Below are 26,685 nucleotides of genomic sequence, written 5' to 3'. Positions count from 1 at the left end.
GATACATGGAGCCCCTTGGCTGGAGGTGCCCCCGGGGCCTCCTGATTGCTGCAGCCTAGGCCAACCCTGAGTTGTGCAGAGCCTGGAGAGGGAGTTAGCAGCACTTACTGTCAGGTCTCTTTTCAAATTTCATGTCTTCCTCAGTAATGTAGGGGGCGAGTGGTTAGATAATGAGCCAGGGGTCTCCCATCTCTGACACTCATCGCCCTGTGAGGCAGTCAGCTCAGGAAGGAGCTTAAGCAATCTGCCTTAAAATCGCAGCAGGCCCTCCTGTTCCCCACTTCTAACTCTCAGGCTAATGACATTCTGCAAACACATCCATTCCTATAAAGAGAAGCAGCATGTGATATAATGGGAGAAAGGGACATGATTGAAAATGACACTCGCATAGAAATGTTTGATAAAGACTGTTCTTTTTCCTGAGTTAGAGGGAAGGACATCAAATCTCATCCCCATTTACTATCCTGTGTATAGGGCATTGGCGAGAACGTTGCTGCCCTAGAGTGGCATTCCTCCTGCATACATCTTACTTTAAGCACCCAAGGCCACAGGAAATCAGCGCGAGGCCACAGGTCTAGCCTCCTACTCTCACAGTGGACACTTTGTATGACTGGGTCCTGCACGTACATCACGAGAACCTTGAATTCTTGTAAAATGGGTTTCTGGCTGGAATGCTATTTGGTAGAGCTTGTCTTAGGGTGGAAATGAAAGAGCATGTACAGTACATCCTACTTCTCAAGTGGTACTGCTATTATAGGGATAGCATGATCACCTACAGTGGAGACAGCAGAAAGGCTTTGAAGAGGGGGGATACTTTTCAAAGCCCTTCCTTGGAAGTAAAGATGGTTCTTCCCATTCTTCTGATTATTTGGCTTGTTTCTTCCCAGGTCCCAGATACAGGTCGTAGACTGGCTTACACAATGCAAGTTGTCTGACAGGGCCTTGATGATCCCTAGTCTTTTAATTTTTTTTTAATCCTTCTTTCTGCCTTTAATATTACAGATCAAGAAAGGGGCCTTGGCTTGGCCAATATCACAAAGCAACTTAAAGGCCTCCACTCCATTGCATTACTTCCAGTTTTTTTTTTTTTTTTAAATCTAGACACCAAGATGGATTCCTCATGGCTTTCCATAGTGGTCTTTACTACAGAGCAAGCCTTCAAAGTTCCTACTTGGGAGCTGGTTCGTGAAGCCCAAGTTTTTATCTTAATGTTATAGACATTTGGAGTTCAGTTATTGGGTCACTGGGAATTCTAGTGTTCAGTGCCCACATGTGGCTAGGAGCTGCTATTTTGTATAGCACAGATAGGCAACATTCCATCATTAGGAGACATCCTATAGGCTTCTACCCTAATCCTGATTTCACACTATAAAATAAAAAGGATCAAGGGAATAGGGAACCATGTGTTGTGGTCCTGGCCAGTTTTAGGTAGGACCAACAGGTTGAAGAATTTTTCTAATTGTATAGTACCTACCTGTTACCCTTGAGATGGCATGTTCCTGACTATAGCCAGCATTCCCTGCCTCTACTCAAAAGCCCTGAGAAGGAAAGTACAGATGACTCTTAGCTTATAGTGCAGGCTCATGCAGGAAGAAGGTGGGTCAAGGTTTCCTGCCTGGGAGACCCCTGATCAATCTTCTCCAGATCCTTGTGCTTTGCTGCAGAAGGCCCCATGGACTTTTTTTTTTTTTTTTTTCCTGATTTGCTTGTGTCTAAGATTTTCTTGCCTCTCTTCCTGATCCTACAAGTTTTCAGTTACAGGAGGCCAGGGAGCAGTGTTAGGATCTTGAGATATTTTCTGGTGATGGGCTGTACCAAAGATGGAATGACTTTGTTGTCTTGGTCAAAATTATGTCTAAGGAGAATGCTTCCCTGTTCTCCTTTCTCTGGTCAAATCGTTTCAGGAGCACTAGTTCTTAATAAGCTGCTAAATATCACAGGGAAAGGGCCACAAGGGGACCAGGTAGAGAAGCTCTTCTCTTTCACTTGGGGGATCTTTAGGTCCAGGAAGGGCCATCTCAGCAGCAGGTACAGACGAGAAGTATCTCTTGGATGCTGCACCCAGGTGAGGCCCTGCCAGAGCGAGGGTGTAGGGCACTTCCTCTCATATATCTCAGCTGGTTCATCTTGGGGATGCATGTGGGGTCCAGTACCTGTGCTTACAGAGGTGAAGTTGCTATTTTCCCCTGATGACTGCCACCATCTTCCAAATTCTTTGTTGCCCTTTGGAGAGGACCATGAGGAACTAGCCCAAACTGCCCAGTCCCTCTTTAGAGGTGACCTAATATAACCTTGCCCATTACAATCTTGCTAAATTCTCTGCCCCGAGGGGTTCTTGCCTGCCATATTAAATGTGCAACACAGAAAGAAGCATGGTCTGTGTGTGTACACATGTGATGACAAGTGCAGGTTTCTGTCTCCCCAGTAAAATACCCTACTTCCTTTGCCTAGAGAGCTACTGCTCTGGGATCCACCCAGTGTTCGCCTTACCTGCTCAAGTGAGAAGCCTTTCTTCACTCTGATCTCCTGTTGTACCTGCTGCCATCCTGGCTGACTCAGCTTCTCTGAACATTTTGTTTGCAAGTTCTCCCCAGCTTGGTCAGTAGTGCCAGACTCTTGAGTTGGCTAACAAATTTGTAGTAATAGAGTTCAGGAGACCCTTAGTCAGGCAAGCTCACACAAAGGTCAGCTAGAGCTCAGTCCAGGCTGAAGGGGAGGTTGGTAGGGGATGCCTGAATACAGAAAGCTTCAGTACAGAATCCTTGGAAGATCTACAGCAAGGCAAAAAGAAATCAAATCCTAGAGCTCCAGAGGGAGCTATGGCTTTTTGATATCCTGAAACACCTGCTCCCAGTTTTATAATTTTACAGTTTCAATGCTCTGAAGTCCTTTAACAGTGGACTAAGTTAAATTATTCCAGGTAAAGATTTGTGGGATCTGCATTCAGAACAACCATTTCAGACAGCCCGTGAGGGTGTTTCCATCACTGATGGATGTCTGGTTATTTGTCAGTGACTAAGAAACATGGTCTTTGGCCACAATACATTTCTCTTGTGTGACCAGGAGAAAGGTCTTGAGGATGGGTTCCTAAATTGCAATAGTATTTTGCAACTAGATCTGTAAGAGGAAAGAAAAGTGGTATGAAGTTCCCTATGGACAGTGCTTTATGGCCTTATATCACAGTCTTCTTTGACTAAAAAGAGAATAGTCCTCTACCCTCCTGAGCCTCAACCCCCTTGTCTGGAGGACTCTCCCAGGGCCTCTGCACCTAGCTCATCCTCAAACCTATAAACCCACCTCTTCCTGATGGCAACATTAGACATGGGACCAATTACAAACCAGGAAATGGAGTTTTTTCCCTCTAATGTATGTACAAGTACCTTTCATCACTAGCCTTTATAACTGGAAGGCACATGGCCAAGGTCTGAGGCTGACCCAGGAAAGTTTGTCACTCTCATAAGAGGTTATGGGTTGTGAAGATACCCCTTATGGGTGGATATTCAACTCTAACCGGAGAAGAAAAGTTGGCTGTGCTAGCAGAGGCAAGAAAGCAAGCCAGTAAGCAGCAAGCTAGGGGGCTGGACAGCCAGTTCTGGAGTCCTTCCTAACCCCAACACAGTTGCAGAGTGAGTCAGAGTGGAGCACTAGGGGTGCCAGAAGCTGGCTGACGCCTAGTTAATTGGAGAAACTGAGGGAAATTCAGCAGAGGCCAGATGAAAGGCTTTCATGCGGAGGGTGGAAAGAATGTCTTCAGAGACACATCCCATGGATTTCTGAGGGGGGACAGTAGCCAGACAGTGCTTGGAACCTACTTCATATCTCAGGGTATTCCTGATGTCTGGAGAAAACTTCCAAAATCAAATGTGGGTCCAGAAACTAACTCTCCTCAACTTGTGAATATTGCCTTCAAGGTTTTCAACAACAAATAAGGCTATAAGAAGATGAAGAAGCAGGGTGCCCTCCAGGTAACCCTGAGGGAAGAAAGAAGTCACTGTGGGTAAGTCTCCCTTTCCTCCAACACGAGACATGCTGTCCACCAGCAAAGCTGGGACTGAAGTAGTGTGCATTTTGCAAATTGGAGGGATATTGAAGAGGGAATACCCAAACTGTCTCATGAGGGTAGGGGACAAACCCAACTGCTATTACCTCCCCTCACGGAAAATGAAGATTGATGAAGTCAAAGAGCTCCTTGATTGGCTACCAAAAAAGGCACATAAAAGGGTTTCTTGAGCCTGTGAGGGGGGGCGGTTGTAAGGTTTTAAAGCACTCATTCCTGCGTGTTCCTGAGTGTCCCATTTCCCTTTGAGAAAGAGGTTGGTTAGCCAAACTGGGGCCAACAACTCATCTTCAGCAAGATAGGATGGAAGTACAGGTCCCCAAGAGTCCTAGCATTGAGCTTACAGCGCTGCTTTGTAAAACACCAATACCACCCAAAACTGTCCCTGAAAATGTCCTGAACTCGAATCAAACCTAGGTCTGCAAGGATGAATGGGAAGAACTATCAGCCAAACCAGTAAAGTTTATCTTAAACAAACCAACAGCTGGCCTGAGTAAAACATTCCCCTCTGGCCATGGCTAGAATCAAGCCTGTGCTGAATACTCAGGCAGGATTTTTTTCATGGCTCTCAGTTGTGGAGGCAAGGTTAAGGGGCTGCACCAGGTGATAGTCTTCTTGTTAAACAGGGTTTAAAAGAGAGCCTGCAGGTTGCCCTCTATTTCTCCCATCCTGCTGGTTAAAAACCAAGGAAAGGAGAGCACAGGTTATGCAGGACTGACTGGTAATTAGTGAAGCTGTGCAGACATGCACCCTTGTCGTTCCCAGTCCCTCTACCTTATTAGCTAATGTTCCTAGGACTATAAGTATGACATCATTCTAGATTTAAAAGACATTTTCTTTTGTATCCTGCTGGATTCTGGGACCTAGGAGTTGTTTGACCTCTCTGGATCCCCTCAAGGGAAAGCAAAACAACAGTACTGCCAGACAGAGCTCCCCTTACACAGAGGAAACAAAGCAAGCTTCAAAATGTCTCCTGCTTAGGAGGGTGGATGACAGGCAAGCAAGGTCGCTAACAAAGGTGGTGTAGGTGATTATATGACTGGCTTCCTGGAGTAACAAGGACCTCAGACTTACAGGGAGATCTTATGTAAAATGAGAACAAGGTGTATATTACAAAAAAACAAACAAAAAAAAAACTTCGTTCAAACAAGGCTGCCTGTATTCTCATTGGCTAAGATGGTACAAGCCAGGGATGCTCCTGGAGAGGACCTGCAATGCCAGCCACCCTGGGAGGTCCGAGGTGTATTTTAGATGGAAGCCTTCCCCTGTGTAGCAGAAAAAGCAAAATTTAGAAAATGACCTTGAAGCAAAAATAGGCCCACTGTCACAGCTGGATAGATTTCCTTCAAAGATAGTGCTGGTGTTTCCCAGATGCTTGGAATACAATGGAGATAGCATGGAAAGGACCGATCGCAAGAAAACTGAGTAAAAGCCAGGTGTACACCTGTAATCCCAGTGGCTTGGGAGGCAGAGGCAGGAGGATTGTGAGTTCAAATCAGCCTCCGCAACAATGAGGTGTTAAGCAACTCAATGAGACCCTGTCTCTAAATGAAATATAAAACACGGCTAGGAATGTAGCTCAGTGGTTGAGTGTCCCTGAGTTCAATCCCTGGTACCAAAACACCACCAACAAAAAAACCCCCCAAACGAGTAAAGTTCCTGGAAGCTGTTTCTCTGACCTGCACTGAAGCTATTCCCAAAGGGAAGCTAAGCCTCTTTGAAATGTGGAATGGAAATCCTTTCCAGGAGCCAGTGGTTCTGATGTGGAACCAGAATTGGCAATAAGATACAATGAACTTGGGGCAGGTGATGGCTACCTTTCATAGATAGATAGATAAACCTCAATCTTCCTCTTACCAAAATATACTTCCATCCCTATGAATTAGGGGGTTGGATATAAGTCAGGATTCCCTGAAGACCCAGTGAACACAACTTCTACTGGGTGTTAATTTTATTCACTACTCACTCTTCTCATTAATTGTAAGGTGTAATTCCCTGGATTCATCACACGAGACTAAAGAGCATCCTGGAACTGGAAGACTGTGGATGAGCCTGGAAATGCCCCTCCTATAGGCTGGGACCCATGGAAATGAAGATCAAACAAATAAGTAAAGCCTAACAAATGATCTTTCTACTTTTCTTGTTGGAGAGTTTGTCTTCTAAAATAGTTAGGCAGACACTCTATACATGATTTCCTTCATGTTATTATTGACATAATTGTCTGTTCTTGGCTACATTTTGCCGAACCCCAGCAAACTAACTATTATGATTTCAGTGTATAGTTCTTTCCATGTGAACACAAGGGCAGAAAAACAATCTCCCCAACCCTGGATAAGGCAGGAATTTAATGGACTCTTGGATATGTTACCCAAAACCCTTTTGACCACCCCGACTCCTCTGTTTTACTTGTGACCACTTTTTCCATGGTTCTTAACTTTAATGGGTCTTTCATCATAGTACACAGTAAACTAATGCACCAAGTAAGGGGTAACCACCCGAAACTCCACATATCCTCCCTTGGTTTTGAGTTCTGCCATATACCCTGAGGCTATAAATTGTCCTGAGCCCATCAATACTGCTGTAGTCACTGAATTATTTAACATATTTCCCAATAACAGCTCAGTTAGATTCTCTGTAAGAGAAAGCCAACAATATGAGGCTCTGGCTTTCTGGGAATACCTGGATTGAGCCTGCCAAGGAAGTAACAGAAACCTTTCCCTTTGTATGGACTACCTGAGACTCAATATCTGGAACACTCAGAGTCCACAACCTCCTAACATAAATCTCTAGAGGTTTGTTCAATAACTCCAGACTCTTACCTTGGCTCCCAACAAACAGAACACTGACCAAAGGCCACCAGTTACATAACCCTGGTTTAAGCCAATTCTGGAGACTCTGCCCTGGGACTCAGAGCTCAGTTTAAACAATTGATTGGGAATCCCATATGCTGACAGGATACCTGCTTGTTTGTGGGGGATCTGAAGGAGCCCCAGTGAGCATATACATGGCTGAAGGGAGCAATTTTTCTCCACCTTGGATTGAAATCACGAACCAAAACAAATCTTTCTTCTCCTCAGGTACTGAAAACTAACAAAACCAGGAAGATGGATTCTGGTATACATTCAGTAGAATCTTCTTGCCCTGGTGGAGGTAGGAGCCCATAAACTTATTAGATATTCTTTCCAGGGTGTTAATCATGTCTGGGCCATCTCCACATAGCAAAAAGGAAGACAATCTTTAGTAATCTGGTTACCAGGCACTACCTTAGCTTTGAACTGTATCTGAGAAAGTAGTTTGTACGAGCATGGGTACTTTCTTGTTGTTCTTATAGTAACACTCCTGATGTTGAAACGTACCTTGAGGACACTGTGAAACAGGCATCCTGGCTTCAACAAATATCCCCAGAAGCACAAGGAATAAATGACTGGTTCTCAGAATTGCTTTCCTGGATCCTGCAGGGTGTTAAGTCTGTATTTTCTGGGCTAATCAAATTAGGAATGTCCATTTTACTGATCTTATTTATGTCAGATGTGCTTCAAAATGCTGCAGTAAAACAATTGCACAGGATACTTCAGCTATGGTTTTACTGATTTTGTTCCTTCCTTTGACATCAAGTGAAGTTCACTCATCTAACTCAGGAGGAAGGTGTTCCACAAAATGATTTCCCTCTCCAAACTCTTCATGAACAAGGAGTAAAAGATATGGGTGGGGAAGTTTTGTTAGCTGTGTTGAAATTTTAGAGTCCAGCACCTGTGTTTGCAGGAGAGTCCAAAAATGACAACTGCTAATACCTTTCAGGGTGTCTCTCTCAACAAGGCTTTCCACTGAGTCCATAAGGAATTGGCTTAAACCAGACAAAGTAAACTTTGTTCCTTATAATGCTAAATTCTCATCCCTGGAGGGGTTCCTGCCTGCCATTTAAACATGGACTCTATGAAGAAGTATGATCTCTAATTGCACATGCACAGGAATATGCCCGCCTCTACAAGTCTCTCTGGTATGAATAGGCATAATCTCCACAATAAAATTCCCTTGCTTCCTTTGTTAGGAGAGCCTCTGTTGTGGGAGTCACCCCTGATACTCTCCTTATCTCCTGTTTATGCTTTTGGGCTCTGCATTTACCAATGGGGGAACTCATTGTGTCCATTACAGGTCCTTATAAATACCAGAACCAGGAATGACCGTTCCTGGTTTAATATAATAAAGACATTTTAAATTTAGTAAATTCATTAGTGTTTGTAAAGTTTTTTTTTTTTTGGGGGGGTGAGGGTCTATAGTATTTTTACACATTCACCTAAAAATAATATGTTAAGTTTGGCATGGTGGTACATTCCCATAATTATAGCCAGTTCATTGAGACCTGGTCTCAAAAATCCCCAAATTTCCTATTAAGAATGGTGGGTCTGTGCTCTATTTGAAAAGTAAAACAGCTGTGCAGGGAAGGAGACTTTGAAGGAACTAATCAAATTGAAACCTGCACTAAGTAGCTAGAAATGCTCCATGACAAATAGCTTATACAAGGTTATGCAGAGTTCTGTCTTAAGGTATATCTCCTAAGCTTCTGGATGCCAGTTTCAGATAAGTCTTTTGTTTACATTCAGGATGAGATATCTAAACTGTTATTTCAGGTATAGGAAGGAAATAAAGTACAGTGAGCTAAAACTTACTGATGCGGGCAGGGAATCTGAAAACAATACCTGGTGAGCTGGGGGCCTTCTCATTGCAAGGAGGAAGAGGCAGGATAAAGCATGCAAGGAAGTGCTAAGATCCTCTCTAACTGGATTCTATGTTAGAACAAATCTACATAATACTGAGATCCAAGAGCAGCAAACTATGGTCACGTCTGGCTTCCAGGCCTCATCCACAGAATGCATTTTTAAAGGGTTGTTAGAATATGTGTTAGGCCAATCCTAATGTTTTACTGTCTGGCCCTTTCCAAAAAAAGTTTGCTGACTCCTGTCTTAATGAAGTTCTTCCCCATGAAGACAGATGAAGTGATTTTGGCAGAACAAGTTCTAGCCAAGTGAAAGCATTAGGAAAGCAGGGATAGTACTTCCTGTGCTAACAGAATGGAGGCAATTAAGATAGCTGTCTTCTATTCTCACAGAATAAGAGCAGCTCTTGCTGCCACATGTGGGTTTTTTCAGGTTGAGCACTGCAGAACTCTAGTTCATCATTACCGTTGTTAATGGCACCACCACTGGAGTGTACAACCTGCACAACAGTACACAGCATCCCTGGCTCAGGCTATGTGTGGTGCTTTATTTAAACTTCATATGTGGTAATCTGAAACACTTTGGTAGGGTTTTTCTTATTCATAACGTTGAAGAATTTCTACTCAATGTCAGCCCATTCACATAACAGCATTGTACCTGCTTGGTGGATCCAGGAACTTGTTGGTTCTGGTCCTGGACACTGGAGCAGTAGTGGTCATCTGCGATGGTAATCTGCTCATTTTCTTCAGCTTCCAGTTGGCTCTGGTTGAAACGCAGGGAACCTTTTAGAATGTCTTTGATCTATTTTCAAAGAATAAAATAAAAAAGATGAATGAGTTTGTATTTAGAGTGCTGGTTACCTCTCCTATGTTTAGACTTGTCATTGACCTTTTTATACAGCAGTTCCCCCTCATCTGTGACTTCAGTTACCTGTGGTCAACAGGAGTCCGAAAATATTAAAGGGAAAATTCTAGAAAAATAAACATTGTTGACTGTACTGAGCAGTGTGGTGAAGTCTCTTGCTGCCCCTTCAAACAACCTAGAATGTAAGTCATCTGTACAGCAAAATCATGCACAGTCCTATCACATCAGCTGTCACAGTATTAGAGCACCTGTGTTCAAGTCACCCTTACGTAGGAATATCCAGCATGCCTACTCATTCACATAGGTGCTGTCTCTTCTCACAAGAAGGGCAAATAAAATATTTTGAGAGAACACTTTCAAATTACTGGGATTATAGTATAAATTATCCTATTTTATAAATCAAATCTCATTCTAGGTATTCTGAATTTAGGAAAACATAGTGCTGAACCTTACATGCAGCACATCCATAGTTTCAGACATCCCCTGGGATCACAGTATTGCCCTGGAGGTTAAGGGGTGACTACTATAGTATGAATGTTAACATTTTACTAAAAGAAATAGGGGAAAAATTCAACTTTATCAACCCTTTAAACTTAGCAATGACCAAGGAAAATTTTGTGGTGTTAATGGTCAGATTCTCACAGGGTCAGATATGTATGTCGGTCCTAAGCAGGAAGCATCATTTGCCTGCACACCTAGCTCCAATGAACCACCTCTGAGCTGCCAGCTTGTCAGACATAATCACTAGAAGGAGTAAGGGGTGGATATTGGGGGTAGGGAGATACTGGCTCTAATATCATGGCATTCCATATTCTAAGGTGCCCTCCCCAGAGCAGGCACCAAATGGGTGGCCTGTGTGACACAAATAGTATCAGAGTACTGCAAATACCTGTTTTAATCCTGCCAGGGAAACCAGAATTTGATCTTCTTTTTCCAAATTTTCTTGTAATATCACATCTTGAATATTTACTGAAAATAGAAGAATGACATTTTATGACTAATGCTTTGAGTATAATTTACATATTGCTACCTTGTAACTTTAGACAAGCCTGGGAGTTTTTCTGCCAACTTTCAGAGCAATTGTTCCCACCAGGGATGCTCTGCATACTGTAGGTGGGGAGCAGAGAGGACAGCACTAGGCCTGCATGCACAGCCTGGTATGGAGCCTTCCCTCCAGTGTTCCATCAATGTGCTCTGATAATGGCAGCTGTTATCTTTACTTCCTAAAAGTCCAGGGCATTTCTTGATGTACTACATGGCCAGCGGCCTGAAGCATTCATCCAGTCTCTAAGAGGAAACATTTTAGCTTTAGTTTCCTAGGCTGCTGGAGTTCCTTGGTATTACCTTTCTCACTAAAGAGGAGTTATCCCCAGGTGACTAAAATTAATACATTGTCTCTAAGGATTTATTAACCTCGTTGCCATTTCATTTCAAAATTAAGAGGAGAAACTCACGGCACTAGGGGCTGTGCTTAGGTGGCGATGCTTACAAAGTCAGCACGCCTTCAGCTACCATCTTCACAGGACCTGTTTCTTCATCCTCTAGGAGGTTCAGAGCCACATGAAGAGACTTTTTCCCAGACCTGACCTGAGGGACACATCCAGCCAGCTTCTGATCCTCAGAATCAGCATCACACCCAGTTACCCACACATGCAGTGGCCCTGGTGCTCCACACCCCTGAAGGATGCACACAACCCTTTGAGAGACTGTGACTTAATGAGGTGGGATTCTTAGGGGAGCTCAGTGGGTTGAGTGAAAGCCCCCTCCTTCTGGGAATGCACAGGAGAATGTGGTGGGGGCTGGAAGGCATAATTAAAACAGTGTAATAAAGAGACCAATAAGGACACCAATTTGAAAATCGCTACACTAAGATTTACATTCATACTGCTTTTGTATTTCCTGTGGCCTTAAAAAACAGCCCCAGTTACAAAGTCTTACATGATATACTCTTATTCAACAACGCTGTCCCAGTCTCTACTTGAAACTCCTAGGTTCCAGCCTATCCCTACAGCCACCATAGCTAATATATCACCCTTGCTTGCTCAGTGCCCAGACGCAGAGCCAGCACACTTGTACTGAAGATTCTGCCTCCAAGTCTGTGCAGACTAGCCACCCTCTTATTGTTCAACTTTCTGCTTTGGCACTGTATCCTCAGAGCAAACCAAAGTTGACCCAAGTCCCAGTCTAGTTCTGCTACACCACCTATTTAGTCCTCTCTGGCATCATTGCCTATAGGTGCTGCCTTATTTGTTTTCCTTCTCCCCCAAGAGGACAGAACTTCCAAGACATGCTTGCTCAGGGCAAGCACAAAATGATGCCTGAGGCATTACAGATACACAATAAGAATTCACTGAATGGATGAGAGAATGAACACTCTTGGAACATATATTTCAAGACACTATTATTTGAAAATTATTATAAATTCTTAGATTATTAGAACAGTCTTCTAAGTGAAGTAAGCCAGATTCAAGGGTTGAATGTTTTTCCTCATATTTAGGAGCCAGAGAGAAAAAAAAATTAAACACTGGTGGGGATAACCTCATGAAAACAGGAGAGCGAGCGAGCTGTAGAGATAGGGGATCGAGGAAGGGGAGAAAAGAGGGAAAGGGGAGGAACTAGGGCATAAAGTAGACTAAATTATGCTATGTGCATGCACGAATGTACCACAATGTACCACTTTTTCAATGAGCCAAGGAAAAAATACATATAAATAAATAGAAGACAGACTGGAAGAACAGAAGAAGGGGGGAGTAGGGGAAAGGAGAAGTAAAGGGAAAAGGAAAGTACCAGAGAATGAACTGGAACAAATCTTGTGCATATATGAATATGTCACAATGAATCCCATTATTACGTATAATTGTAATGCACTTATAGAAACATTAAAAAAAAACACTGGTATTCTAAATATTTCCAAAAAATATTCCCAGTAAGGGGCAAAGCAAACTGATTCCATCAACATGCTTCCAGCCTGATAATTTACTAGAATCTTCAGTAAAAATGAATCTATAACATGCTGACAAGTCCTCTTACATACTCCAGAGAAAAGCAGCTTTTATTTATTGGGAAAACTTGACTGAAGTTCTTGGCTAATAGAAAGTCTTGCTCTACAACAAGAAAGCAAGTTGAATGAAATAATAGACATAATTAGAGAGCAAATGTTTTTGGTTTTCTTAAAAGCCTATAACAAATTGTTCTCTCAATAAAAAACAAAACAATCCACAAGATATTAACAACAACCAACTGCAAAAAATTGACAAGAACAGTTCTGCAGGCATTTTAGAAGATTGAAAAGGCTACTTTTGCTTTAATAGAGCCCCCAAATATGCAGGGACAGAGCTCTCCTTAGAGGCCAGCAAAGACCTTCTAGGCATTCAGAGGCCATTCCTTAAACACCAAGGAAACAAGTGAGTCCATCCCAGAACCCTGGCACTATCGTGGCAGGGAGAAGAAAAAATTAACAGTGGGCACTGGCTTAGATGAAACGCCTAACTTGTAAAAGACTGAATTGTCTTCAACTGTCCTTTAAGCCCTTGGACTGCCACTAGTGAGAATGGAACTTTATGGCAAGATTTTGTACACCTGAGTTTACACAGATTTACAATCTCATTATAGAAGTATCTACGTGAGACCTTCTAAAATCTTATTGGTTACACTGCCTGACCATACTGGTCATATTGCCTGGGACTATGAATCAGGAGGTCTTAGCCAGACTCTCTTGAATGCTCTGTTTTGCTGTGAACCTCCCACAAATCATATACTCAAGATTGGCAATAGTGACACTTATAGGGGTAGGTTGGGAAGATAAAATGATAGAAATCTTTTTGTCTTTCATGGCAGGTCTGAGTGCTCCTTGTTGTAAAGCTCTCTTGGCAAGAGCACAAGCAGCCAGGGAGCCTGGAGGCCTGAGGAGGTGGTAGAGTTGTCAGAAGGCTGGCCCTACTCCACCCTCCACTCCATTTGCACCAGTACAACTGATTTTAAAGGGCAGCACTAGGCACCTGTCCTTCAGCTGAGGTTGGTCATGTGACACAACTCTGGCCAATGAAATGTAGATTAGTTCCTGGGTGGAGTTTCTGGGAAAGCTCCTCCTGGCAACTGACTGACTCAGCTCAGGCCTTTTGGACTTTGACTTCCCCCGCAGTTTGCCTGCCAGAAATGCTTGTAGGAGCTCCAAAAGTTGCCTTCCAAGCATTTGGTTGAAGATCACAGTTTGAGGAGGATCCTAGGGTAACTCATGGAGCTGCCATACCTGCATGGACTTTATTACTTGAGGGGCAAACAAACAAAAACAAAGCAACCTGATTTATTTACTTTTTCAGGCTTATATTATTAGCAGCTGCATTAGTTTCCTAAAGCTCTGGAACAAAGTATCTCACACTGGGAGGCTTAAAACAACAGAAATGTATTCTCTTAGTTCTAGAGGGTAGAAGTGCAAGAGGGCCGTGGTCTCTCAGAAGATTCTAGGGAAGAATCATTCTGACTCTGTCCTAATGTGCAGCGTAGCTGGCCAGGATCCAATGCAGAATGGGTGCACCAGGGAGGGAGAAAGGTACAGGGCCTTAGTTTTATCAGTAGTGAACTGTCACTCCCAAATTCTTTAGACTTTTTTGATGGGGTTAAGGATCTCCCTTTAGGATCTTATTGATAGCATGACTTGTCTTTCCCCCTGAAAACCCAAATATACATGAAACCTTCATTTAGTTTCAAGCATGAACTCTTGTTTGAATCAAATAAGCTGTCTAGGCTTACTTTAAGAAATCCAGGTTATAGAAACCCAAATTAAAACAGTAGAGCCCCTTTATAGAGGCTATTAATGTTTTGAATACAAGAATTTTTATTTTGCTGAGAGTACTAACCATGTAAATCCTTTCCCTAGCCATTTCTATTATATATTAAGGTAGCACTCATGAACATTCTACTAACATAAAACCTCCTAGTAAACAAGTATTCAGTTTCAAGTAAGTTGAACCTGCATGTAAAAACAGAAGAGCACCATGATGTCTGTGTCAGCTCTTCATCACCATGACCAAAATACCTGACAAGAGCAACTTAGAGGAGGAAAAGCTTATTTTGGCTCATGGTTTCAGTCTATAGTTGGTAGTCTCCCTTTGGGCCTGAGGTGAGGCAGAACATCCTAGCAGAAGGGTATGTCTGAGGAAAGCTGCTCGCTCATGGCAGCCAGGAAGCAGAGAGGGGAGAGGGTGAGAGAGACAGGGCCAAGGACAAGAGATAGTTCCTAAGGGCATGTTCCCCTGGGACTGGCCTCCTCCAATTGTGCCCCATCTGCCTAAAGTTTCCATAACCTCCAATAGTTCATTCAAATTATTAATCTACTTAATGGATTAATCCACTAATGAGGTTAAAGCCCTCATGATCAATTTATTTCCTCAAAGCCCCACTTCTGGACATTTCTGCATTGGGATGAAGACTTCAACATATGAGTTCTTGGGAGACTTTCCAGATCTAAGCTGTAACAATGTCTTTTCATGCCTTAAAATATTAAAGGAGAAATCTGAAAATGTTAAAATTTCCAATGTAATGCGTAATTTTCCTCATGGCAAAAGGCAGAATATGTTATAATGTGGAGAAGAAAGATTACATTCTTCATTATCAGTAGATATTAAAGTATTATATCTTATAATTGTTGGGGCACTGAAACCAAGGGAAAAATGCCACATAACTAGCTACTTCTGTAGAAATTACAGAAATCTCATCACATAACAATCCATTTTTAATGAAATGTCAATACCATAAAAATAGATTTCTAACTCTAAGGATTTTAGAAATTGCACACAAACTACTTCTTCAATTTCTTAAAAACTTTACTGTTTTCGATGCTAGAATAAACTTGTTTTCATCTAAATGTTTTAAGTGGCTGGTGCAAAAGGTAACATAAGACTTCTCAGGGGTAGTGGAAAGTAGACAAAAGCAGAACTTAAATCCACCAATGATGGGGGTGAAACTGGGAAGATACTGAGCTTCCTCATGCCTGCCTAGTTACAAGTGCCCTCCTCACATGAGGGCTGTGAAGAATAAATGAGACAGCCCAGGTTGAATGCTGGCCCAGCAACTATCTGCTGCAGAAGCTCATAGCCCGGGTGCTTTCATTTCTACATGGCTACGTGCCTCACTGACCATCTCAACAACCCTCCAGATGAGAACCATCACATTTCAGAAAAGGGAGACAGACCTACAAGTGCCAATTCTGTATCTTGAAGTCTCACAACAGAAAAATGATGGAGGTAGGGTTAAATTTCAGATCTTTCAAACTCTGAGCCCTATCACAATGGAACTGATGTTGGGACCAAAGATATGAAGAGGTAGAAGCTAGGATTTGGGCACTGACTCAACTGATCTAGATGTAGTGCCATTTTTTCAAAGTGAACTGACTTAAGTGAGGCCAGCCAGCAACAGGAAGTTGCCTACAAGCAAAACAGACCACATGATCATTTTTACTAGAGACCCCTTTTTCGAACACCAACAATGGCACCAAACATCTTGAACTTTGAAGACCCTGAACTGTGACCTGCGTATCACTAATCCTTTCAATAAGATTGAAGTAATAACTTTTACAGAGTTATTGTGGGGCTTAGATGAGATAATCAAATGGTCACTGCTGGCTTTGACTGCACATTGGCAAAAGGATTTTTGTGCATTGAGTATATGCCACAGTTGTCCAGACTTTGAGAGAAACTGGGACTTGGAGAAGATGTAGGCATCCATTTCATCACAGAGTTCCAACACTTGGTATGTATACTATGCATCCCTGTGAATGCCCTTCCCTTTTCTAGAAGGTCCTCCCATCCTCTGTACAACACTGCATCATGCCTTTGTTTTCAAAGTCCACCTCAAAATTCACCATGTCCAGGCACTGGTTCCTTATTATTAGTCTTCCCTCTGAAAGCACCCTGTTGTGGGGCTCTCCCTATTTCATCTCTCTCTCTCTCTCTCTCTCAGAATTTGATGATGGAAGTTTCTAGAAATTGCACCATTCTACAAGGCAAATTCTAGGCTCATGTCTCCTGGTTCTGAAGAGCCCTAGCTCTCTTTGCCAGTTTGCTAAGATCACTGATGCTCTGGGGCGGACTGTGGTTTGCTCCATGTGAAGCTGTATGTCACCACAGGTATTTCTGAAAAGGTATATATTCTCTCTTGTTCTCTCTGAAGTCCTTCTTCCATATATACTGAACTCAAGTTTAGCTTAAACTCCCTCACATCACTTTTCCCCCAATCTATTTGTCATCAAATAGAACATTGGTGGCATGAGCAATGTGAGCTATGGGCTTTTCTGCTAGCATGAAGGCCCATTCTCATTTTCTGATCAACAATGTAGGTGAGATGTTTCCCAGATCAAAATTAAGGGATATTAATATGGTTAAACAGACCCTGAGCTGACAAGTGGTAGGGGCAAGAGAGGAGAAATAACATTCACTGATGGTCTAATAGGAGTCAAATACTTCACAGAAAGAGTCAGACACTTCACATTCAGAAATTTCTAAAAAAAGTAAAAAGCAGATTGTGCAGAAAATACAATCAAGGATCCTATTTTGTGTCCTGCTGCTAGAATGGCTGAAGACCCTAATCTCAGCACTGAGAGAAGAACATTACTTGAGAAAATCCTGTGGTGAAACTAGGCAAATATATAAGATATGGCTGCCCCCTTAAAGTCAACCGAGGAAAGAGACTTCATATATCTTCTTAAAATCTATTTAGTTATTAAACCCAGTAAGATCACTACCCACCAGAGAAGTCTCTTCTTTACTAACTGGAAGGATAAAGATATCACTAAAATGGCTGGAGTCTCAGTGAGGACAGCCCCTGTTGGGGATGCTTCCTGAGTAGGAATGCTACCATGCCAAGGAGCCACAATGAGGCCCTGTGGTCACCATGCAAGACAGCTTGTAATAACCACTTCTGGAAGGTGGAGTGCGGGACAAAAAGGCTGATACACTCTGAACACAGGTAAGTTTAATGAATGAGTTGGATACTTTATTTTTTTTTTTAAATGAAAGTATATGATATTTAGTTTGGGTCCTTTCTATGGGAAAGCATGTGGAAAAATGCCTCTTTCATTTTTCGAAAACAGTATATTGAGGCACCGTTACTGGAGTGGAGGCATCCTGACCTAGGGAGGGATCTATCTGCAGGAGTATAGTTTGGCAAGTTTTTCTAAGTAGGTTTTAGGTTGGTACAAGGAAATTGTTGAACAAATGTTTTCATGTCTTATGGGGGGAAAACTTCAATTAGGATAGAACAAGTTCAGAGAGGTTGAAAATGAACTTATGACTTTCCAAGAATTGCAGGCTACATGCATTGGAATGCCAGAGGAGGCAGTGGGCCCTCTGCCTACAGAGTTTAGTTGCATATAAGCCTAAAGTGTGGGGTCATGAATATATTAACAAGGTTATGAATATGTTAACTGAACTGTGCCCAAATAATTTTAAGTTCTCTGGTTTCTTACTTCTCAACATCTACCATGAGCAGTAATATCAGGTGACCTGGGAGCCTATTAGAAATGTAGAAGTTCAGGCCCTACATCAGAACTAATGAATCAGGATAGCATGTTTAATGAGATCCTCAGGAGGAGTGTGTCTTTCTCTTCTAGAGTACTCTGCTACCCACAATTAAATGCAGTGTTTAGAATTCTTAAAATGATTATGAAAAGCTTTTATCAGAGTGTAATTGACAAAGAGCTGTCTGGTGATCATGTTTTCCTTCTCACTTTTTCAAATGTCATTTAGTTAATTGACTTACTGAACATTTCCAAAAACATTCATTGAAAACTATAAGACTTAAAGTTCTGACAGAGGCAAATAAACCAATTTTCAAAACTGGCCTCCTCTCTTTTAGTAATTCTTGCATCAATATTATGACATGTACAAAATCAGTAAAGATGTGTGTAATAAAATAGGAGAGGATCTGAAATCCAATTACTGATTCAAGTGTGGCCTCAGCAGAAGCATCAGTGGGCTTGGGTTGGACTCTTCCTGCTAGCTAGATGGGTCAGTCATCTTTCCCTGGCCTTAGTTTCCTCATCTGTGAAATAAAGAGCAACTGATATGGCCTCTAGGATGTTCTAATGTCCTCTGAGCTGCAGTACTCCCAAGGAAAGCATAGAAAATTTAATTTCCTTTAATTAAATCACTGCATTTAATCCTTCTATTGTATGTATGAACCAACAATGAAAAAAGAAGCTGCTGGAAACCAATGTCTAAATACCAAACAACTGAATGGAAACACCTTTATGTAGAACAGGAGCAGGGAAGGGGGTGGTGTGGGCTTTGGAGCCCAGCAGGGTGAGCTGCTTATATATTCACTGTAAACAGTTGGTAGCTGGGCCCAGCTGCTCATGGATCAGACTAGTGTAGGCTGCTCACCCACGTGCAATTATGTGTGAAGTTCAGCAAATCTAAAAATAGCGTGAGCTCAGTGCAGAGGTTAATACTGTTAATGGCTTTCAACTCAACTGTCAGGATGACAAGAGGGGGAGTAACTATGGCAACGGAAAAATGAACACATTAAAAAAAGTATTCTGAAGTTGACATGAAAAGTTTAGATTTAGTAAAACTCATTTTTAATTCCTGTCTCTAATCTTTGGATTATTTCAATTATATAGAAATAAATTTATTAGAGTTTTGACAAAACAAATACTCTTTCAGTTTTGGGTTCCAGAACCAAGAGGAAATACCACTAACCTGTCAACTGTATTGCCCCAACAGCCAGAAGGCCATTTGAACAAATGCCATCTGAGCGGCTTTTCTTTATATTTGTTCTGCTATCAGTTACAAAAACAGCCTTGAATAGTACTTGACATCTTAAGATATTTATTGCATGTCTGATACAAACAAAGGGTAAGGAATTCTCTTGAGATGAACAACTTAAGACAAAATTAATTAATATTAGCAAAGGATCCAGAGAAATATCTCTGAGACAGTTCTCACAGCCAACTTGGTAGCCTAGCACAGCAGTCCTCAAGACAAAGTGCAGATGCATCATTAAGTTCTGATTAAGCTACTGCTCACACACCTAATATTAGAGCAACATATCTCAATTCCAGCATTTAAAAAAAATCATTTGCTAAAAAATGTTCAGTTGGGTACTGAGAACTGTAGTACTGGTTCAAGCTCTTCAACTAACTAGTAGTGAGGCCTTGGATGGGTCACTACTCAGCTCTATGGCCGAAGGACTCTCAGGTTCTTCCCTGTGAAGAGTCAGTTGGGGGAAAGAGTTGATTCCTGTGGAATATCCCCTATGGGCCATGTCCTGTGCTATGGTCTAAAAATATATTTGGGCAATAAACTAGCAAGACAGATATTCTTTTCTCAATTTCATGTATGAGGACATACTTGTAAGCAGGCTGAGCTAACTGACAGAGCCTGGAATAACCCTAGATCTGACTGATCCCATATGAGGTTGTCTCTCCTCAGACACCATTCTACCATTTTTACAACTGCCTCCTGCATGCTTCAAATACTGAGTGCTGGTTACATGCACTTAAGCTGTCCAAAGATTTTCATGAACGTCTTACACTTCTCCTAGGCACAGAAGATTAGGTTCCAAGGAACGTCCTGTAAGCTTCCTTTCATCTAGTCAACTGCTGTTAACAGTTATTTTCATATCAAATATATTCTATTTGGCCACCTGCTTTTTTGACTTAATCTATCATGAACAGCTCCTTATGTTAATGATAAAAAAGTACTTTAATCTTTATAAAGATTGAATTACTTTGTTATATTCAATCCCTACTGATGGACATCTCAGTTGTTGAAATTAGCTTACCCAGTCTTTTTGTTTCCATCAAAGTTTTCTTTAGAATCAAAGTTGCCCACAACACAGAAGCATCCTTTAATAAATCACTACTACATTTACAGATAAACTGAAATGCATATGTGGGTATCAAGATCAGAAATTCTTTCTAGCACCCCACAATGCCACTTTAAAAATGCAACCATGCTATTCATATGGGGGAAAAGATATTGTTAGCTATTTGAAGGGATTCAAACATATGCACAAAAACAAACCTAGTTTTAAGGTTAATTGAAAATTTATAGCTGGTATGGCCTTTTCTTAATTAAAGTGTTTCCCCTCCCCAGGCAATGAGAACCTGCTCTTTTAGTGCTGAAAGACCAAAATCAGAGCAAAAGCTGCTTGAAAATTCTGAGCTTAAGTAAAGCTGCTTTAAAAGCTGCTGTGTACACCAAACAACAGGATTTTCTCGAGTTTCAGTAAATCTTTCTCCCAATCATTTCTTTGCTTTTCTACTTCAGTTAAAACCAAAATTAAGTAAAGCAAAGTTCACTCAGACAGCCAAAAAAGCAGGAAACACACACACTTTAACATTAAAATTACATTTAGCCAAAATGATGATATAAAATATATTATTTATATGTAAACTATCTCTTTAAAATTACCTCTTTTTTAGGCATTTTAAAATGTGGTCCTACTAAAGAATATGAGACTTATATAAATGTAGCTCTGTATGAATTTTTAGAATGATCATTAAGCATTATATAAACAATTCAGAAGGGAGTGGAGTCACATATGACAGAGGAATCACTTCTTGCTGAGATGAGAGATTCTTCTCTGTTAATCGTCCACTAGGTTTTTCCTGTTTTCACCTCTTGGGCCCTCTATCCTTGAAGGAGTGGTTGATACAGCTCAAATAAGGCTGAAGGTAGAATAGGGCCCAGCCAGCCACTTAGAGCAGTGCCTTTTCAAACCTGTAAGAGTATGTTTATTACTTGCTTAACATAAATACGGTTTAAAAGGTTACACCAAAATGATAACTATTTTTTGTAACTTGCAATGAACTCATGACCTAATGGGCTTAGAGATTACTTCATGGAGTCTGACTACAGAGGGTTCATCCCTAGCAAAGATAGGTCAATTTCAGCATCCCACCACTATTAAAGGTCTTGCTGGATTCTCTTTAGTTTCTCCTCAGAGGAGGGATGCATCTTGATTTCTTACAGTACCTGGAACTGCCATGAAATGAAATGCACAATGGCCTGCTCGTAAGAGTACATGTCTTATCTTCCTAATTTGTTGCCAAACTATAGATGCATTACACTAGAAAATGCATTACACTGGGAGAAGAAAAATGGATGCCCACAGTGTACTGAGAAATCATAATAATGGGCATGACAAAAGTTTTTGCAAGCAGCAAGGAATTTTCAAAGCAGTATAAACACAATTCAGCAGAGACCATTTCTAATACAAAACACAGAACATTTAGAGAGCTAAAGTAGTGCCTGAAGACTTTCTAATGTGACATATGTATGACTAACCCATAAACTGAACTTAAAACTTGGACATTTCTTGGAGTATAAGCGGAGAGAAGGAAGAAAAGGTCTTATTGTTCTTATGGCAGGTGGTCAAAAAACCTGTATTTAAAAAACCAAACAAACAGCTGAGTCTTCAGAGGTGCACACCTATAATCCTAGCCTACCCAGGAGGCTGAGGCAGGAGGATGGCAAATTCAAGGCCAGCCTGGATAACTTATTGATACCTGTTTCAAGATAAAAATAATAATGTCTGGGAATGTAGCTCAATGCTATAATTGGCATGCCTCACGCCCGAGTTCAATTCTCAGTACCACAAAAATAACAAACAAAAAAAAGAGGCATCATCAAAACGATGTTATTGATTATAGCAGACAGACTACCACAGCAATACAGCTGATTGATTTTGAAACCTCAATATTTGACTTTGGTTTGAGATAGACAAAGTCAGTATAGTAGTTAAGAGTTGAAATCTAAAGATGTGAAAAAAAAAAGAGTTGAAATCTACAGTCATATTGCTTGATATTTATTTCATTTCAAAATCTTCATTTCACTTTAATCTTGTGACATTTCTTTACTTTTGGTGCTTCTGTATAATGTAGATAGTAGCAGTACTACTATGGTCTGTTATAAGGATTAAACGAAAAAAATCAATGTCAAGAACTTAATATAGTACCTAATACATAGTAATGCAAGTAGCTACTATTGTTACAACTGTCATTGTTCCCTTGGCCAACAGTTCACTCACCAAGATGAGTGTCCATCACCTTTGCACAGTATTTGCACATGGCATCCAGGTCATTCAACTGCCCTTGGAGGAAGGAAATCTGGGCTTCTAATTCTTCTTCCTAAAATGAAAGGAGTAGAGATATGGAAATTTAAAGACATTCAAATAAAATCTCCAAGGTTTTCTAAATGATCTGGACCATTTTAGAGAGACCCAATCTCCTTTCAAACACAGAACAAAATAAAAGAGCAAATGAAAACTCACCACTGCCATCACCAAATCAGAAACAGCAAAATGGAGATTTTAAAAAATCTAGGCCATCAATATGTATAACAATAATGCATCCATGAAATAATGAAAAATAAAAAAATCTAGGCTATCCCTAATTGATTCTAGTTTTGTGCCAAGTGCAATTGTTTACACATACAACTTTGTGTAAAAAAAGTACACAAAATATCTTCAATAAATATTTAGCAACACACATTAAGAGGGTAACTTAGATTTCACTGAACCACAGTTCCTACACAGATGGTACAGAAACAGTCCATTTTTTCCCTCACATACATTTGGGAAACCAAGATTTCCATTTTATAAGATGAATCTCATAATTTTCTAGACAATGATAATCTTTAAAATTTGAAATTTCCCAAAGCACTTGAAAAGTTGCCCCAACAGCCCATAAATAGCTGTTCTTGTTTCCTCTCTTGACACCACACAAGAGCATTTTATTTGTTGGTTTCTAGGAAGAAGTATTCTGGGGCAAGTAATTATCTAAGTGGTAAAGGACAGTTTAACTGTAACAAAAGAATAATCTTTTTTTTTAAGAAAAAATAACACATGCAAAAATTTTCCCAAGGAAATTTAGAAGATTATGGGAGTTTTTCTCAGAAACAGAGTATAATCCTCATCGTTTGGGATATTCTAAGCCAAGTTATCTAGAATACAAAGAAAGGATGTTGCCAGGGATGGAACAGGCTAGAAAACTGATTTTCCAGTCTTGGATGCTTGTCCTTTCACATAAAAATCCTTTGTGTTGTTAATAAGAACGGAAGAAAAAATCCATGGCAGTATATATTTTTTTAAACTAATCTGATTTGTACATGGAAATTAATAGTTGAAAAGGTTACTTGTAGGTGTATTTTAACAATATACATATGCAGCACTGAAAAGTACTGTTTTTAACTGCTGCCTGAAGAATCAGCCCTCAGGAGTATGCGCTGAAATGCCTGACACAAAAAACAGACCTAATAGTAGCTTAAAAAAAAAAAAAACCCACTTGTGTGAACTGTCCACTGTAGGATTATGCAAGAAAGCACTAACCATGTTTTTTTATATATTCTACAAAGTGCAGCAGTCTCTCCTCCTTTCCTTAAATAAGGACAAATGCCACCAGAAGCAGATCAGCCAAAGGGAACTGTGGATAGGGTGGGTAGTACCACCCTCCTAACTCTTCAGCTGGGTCATACAGAGAAAATGTTTTTGTATAGACTTGAATTTCCCTGTTCTATCAGGAACTATGAGAATTAGAAAAAGAAGGCTATGTCTACTGGTTAACTATAGTTGTACCTAATGGCAGAAGGTAACCATCAATTCCTTCCCTGAGTGTGGAGGCTCCATCATTGGGAGGTGGTATAAAGCTCCTTTCACACCCTTTCCCCCTTGAATGTGGGATTGGTCTTGTGACTTTGCTTGATCAAGAGACTGCAGAAGAAGTCAAACTGTGCCAATTCTGGGCAAGTTTAAGAGGACTGCTAACTTCTGCTTTTCCTAGAGAAGATAGCTACCATGCTGTAAAGAAGTTCAGAAGAGAATACAAAAGAGAAAAGAGATTACTTGGAGAGAAAGGGGCTACAAGAGAAGACTGTGAATGAAGTTTTTTTGGGCCTTTTAGCTCAACCCAGCTAAAGCCAGGCAGGTGAGTGCCCCAGTCAATATCACATGGAACAGATGATTGGCCTACCAGAACCTGGTCCAAATTCCTGACCAACAGGTCTATGAGAAGCAAGGGTAGTGTTGTTTTTAGGTACTACATTTTGGAACAGCTTATTATGCAGAAATAGATAACCGAAACAGTGGTAGAATAGAAAGACACTAAATTGGGACATGGCATGAAGAAATTTAAGTTCTATTCCTGATCCTGCCATCAATGAGACATGTGATCTTCAGTAACCCTCTCCTTGCTGTGGCCAAAATTCAGTGCTCTGGAAGATGTGCAAATCAGAGGGGATTTGCTTCCAAGGATCTTACCAACTAGTAGTTGGAAAAATAAAGTTATATAAACTACTGGAGAGTGAGAGAGATTGTATGAAGGTCTTACACTGAAATAAGAAATATCACTTTGGGAATCCTTATCCCAGTCTCTGTCCTTTCTACAGAATAAGTCACCTTTGTTTGTTACAGATACAAACTCAACTGGATGAGTCTAGAACTGTATGAAGGATAGGGTTTGGCAATCTTTTAAAAGAGGGCCCAGATGCAGCCTGAGTTTCTCCTTTTATCTGGTGAGTAGCAACTGGTTGCTGACAGCCTAGAGTGGAGAAGGGTCACTAAGAATGCAGTGCTTCCTGACTGAACTCTGTTTAGTCTAGGCATTAGTTTAATTTGGTTTCACAAGTATTTCTTTCAAGATAGAAAGCCCTTGGGAGCTGGAATTCCCAGGAGTCATTCCTACCTGAAAGGATCGATTCTGTTTTATTGGCTTTCTTCTCAATAGTGGGGAGGAAAGAATTTCAGAGGACACATTTTAGAGGAGATGGGCCAAGCCTGCTGTGAGAGGCACTGGCTAGCTACAGGAAGTCTGTAGCTCCAGGGGCCTCTTCCTACAAATACTTTGTTGCTTGAGCAGGAACACTATTGTAATTAAGACTTTGACAAGAACAGGGCCCTCTAAATTGGGCAATGCAGGATTTACACATGTGTGTAGAAGTCCTGAGAGCAGAGCAGCCCATGGTACTTGCTGGGTGAAGATGTGGGGATACAGAAACATAAATTTCCAAGTTCCATTTTTGCTTAGCTCTCTGGTGGCAGTAAACGAAGAGCATCTTGCACTCCTAAAAATCCAAATGACTCAAACATAGACAAAATATTTGGCTTGATATGAATATGGTAGAAAAGGGGTCTTTTATTCATTTACATCTTCTTTTTCAAAGGAAAGTTTATGCAAAAAGCCTGATATTATAGCTGAGAGAAGACAGCTGCTCTGGTTGAAGCAGGTGGAGGAGCCAGGAACCTCTTCTGGAAGTTTGGAATCCAGTGTTATCCCTCTAGGCGTTGCTTAATCTTAGAACATTACTCAGTCCTTCCACTATCACTCAAACTTTATTAATAGAAATGGAACCACTTTGTAGGCAAAAGAGTGGCTTGTCATTTATTCTTGGCTATATTATATGATTACAGATAAAAGAAAGAGCCAAGAATCAAGCTTCTAAAATCTTGGGAAACAGGTTTACCTTTCTATCTTAACTTCTTAGGCTCCACACTCCTTCCAACTAATACTTAACATGGACACTTTAGTAATTTGTTTCTGTTAAGCTGATCCTCTGTCATCAAAAATAAATGTCTGGCTAACTGCCTTGAGGTTTTATGAAATCAACTAGTTAATGTTGTACTAGTTTTACTTGCTTATTGAGTAAATAAGAGACTTGAGAGATGTTTATTATATTCCTTCTGCACCCATGTTCTGCTTCTATCACAGGTAGGGGAGTGATAGGGCATGAGGGAATTCTGAGTAGACACACTTGGCTCCAATCTTAATTTTTGCCAATTATTAGCTGCATAATTTTGGCTAAATTCCTTAGTTTCTTGGTCCCTTCACTCCCATCTGGCAGGATTGGAAGGAAAGTGAAAGGAGAATATAGTGTCTAGCACAGAGGAAGCACTCTATAAAATAATTCTGTAAAATTTTTTAAAGTTAGGTTAAAACAGTGAAATGGACTAAGTACAAAGTTTTGTGATTCACTGTTGGAAAACATTGGTTTCTGGTTTGAAGCCTTTTACGTTGTTTAGTCCAGAAGATCAATAAGGGCTTAAGAGCAAGTACTG

The 26,685-nt window shown here is 40.9% G+C and overlaps 1 protein-coding gene and 1 long non-coding RNA gene across 4 annotated transcripts in view; one reads left to right on the top strand and one right to left on the bottom strand.

The window, feature by feature from the left end:
- LOC144375059 (uncharacterized) overlaps positions 1–9,769 on the top strand; it is a 70,260-nt gene extending 60,491 nt beyond the window's left edge. For 2 of the 3 annotated variants that reach the window (XR_013434413.1, XR_013434414.1), the window contains exons 2-5: positions 3,912–3,997; positions 6,043–7,049; positions 7,135–7,207; positions 7,389–9,769. This is a non-coding gene — a long non-coding RNA (uncharacterized LOC144375059). The remainder of the gene's footprint in view (positions 1–3,911; positions 3,998–6,042; positions 7,050–7,134; positions 7,208–7,388) is intronic. The other variant, XR_013434415.1, reaches the window with a different exon arrangement.
- Tbc1d5 (TBC1 domain family member 5) overlaps positions 1–26,685 on the bottom strand; it is a 507,456-nt gene that overhangs the window by 4,498 nt on the left and 476,273 nt on the right. Inside the window, exons 21-23 of the mRNA XM_078038310.1 lie at positions 22,666–22,765; positions 10,526–10,605; positions 9,430–9,573 (exon numbers count right to left, since the gene is read on the bottom strand). Coding sequence (XP_077894436.1) covers positions 9,430–9,573; positions 10,526–10,605; positions 22,666–22,765 — 324 coding nt within the window. The remainder of the gene's footprint in view (positions 1–9,429; positions 9,574–10,525; positions 10,606–22,665; positions 22,766–26,685) is intronic.

This window comes from Ictidomys tridecemlineatus, chromosome 2 (genome assembly GCF_052094955.1).
Source record: "Ictidomys tridecemlineatus isolate mIctTri1 chromosome 2, mIctTri1.hap1, whole genome shotgun sequence".
Taxonomy (NCBI): domain Eukaryota; kingdom Metazoa; phylum Chordata; class Mammalia; order Rodentia; family Sciuridae; genus Ictidomys; species Ictidomys tridecemlineatus.
This window is presented reverse-complemented; position numbering and strand designations above follow the sequence as displayed.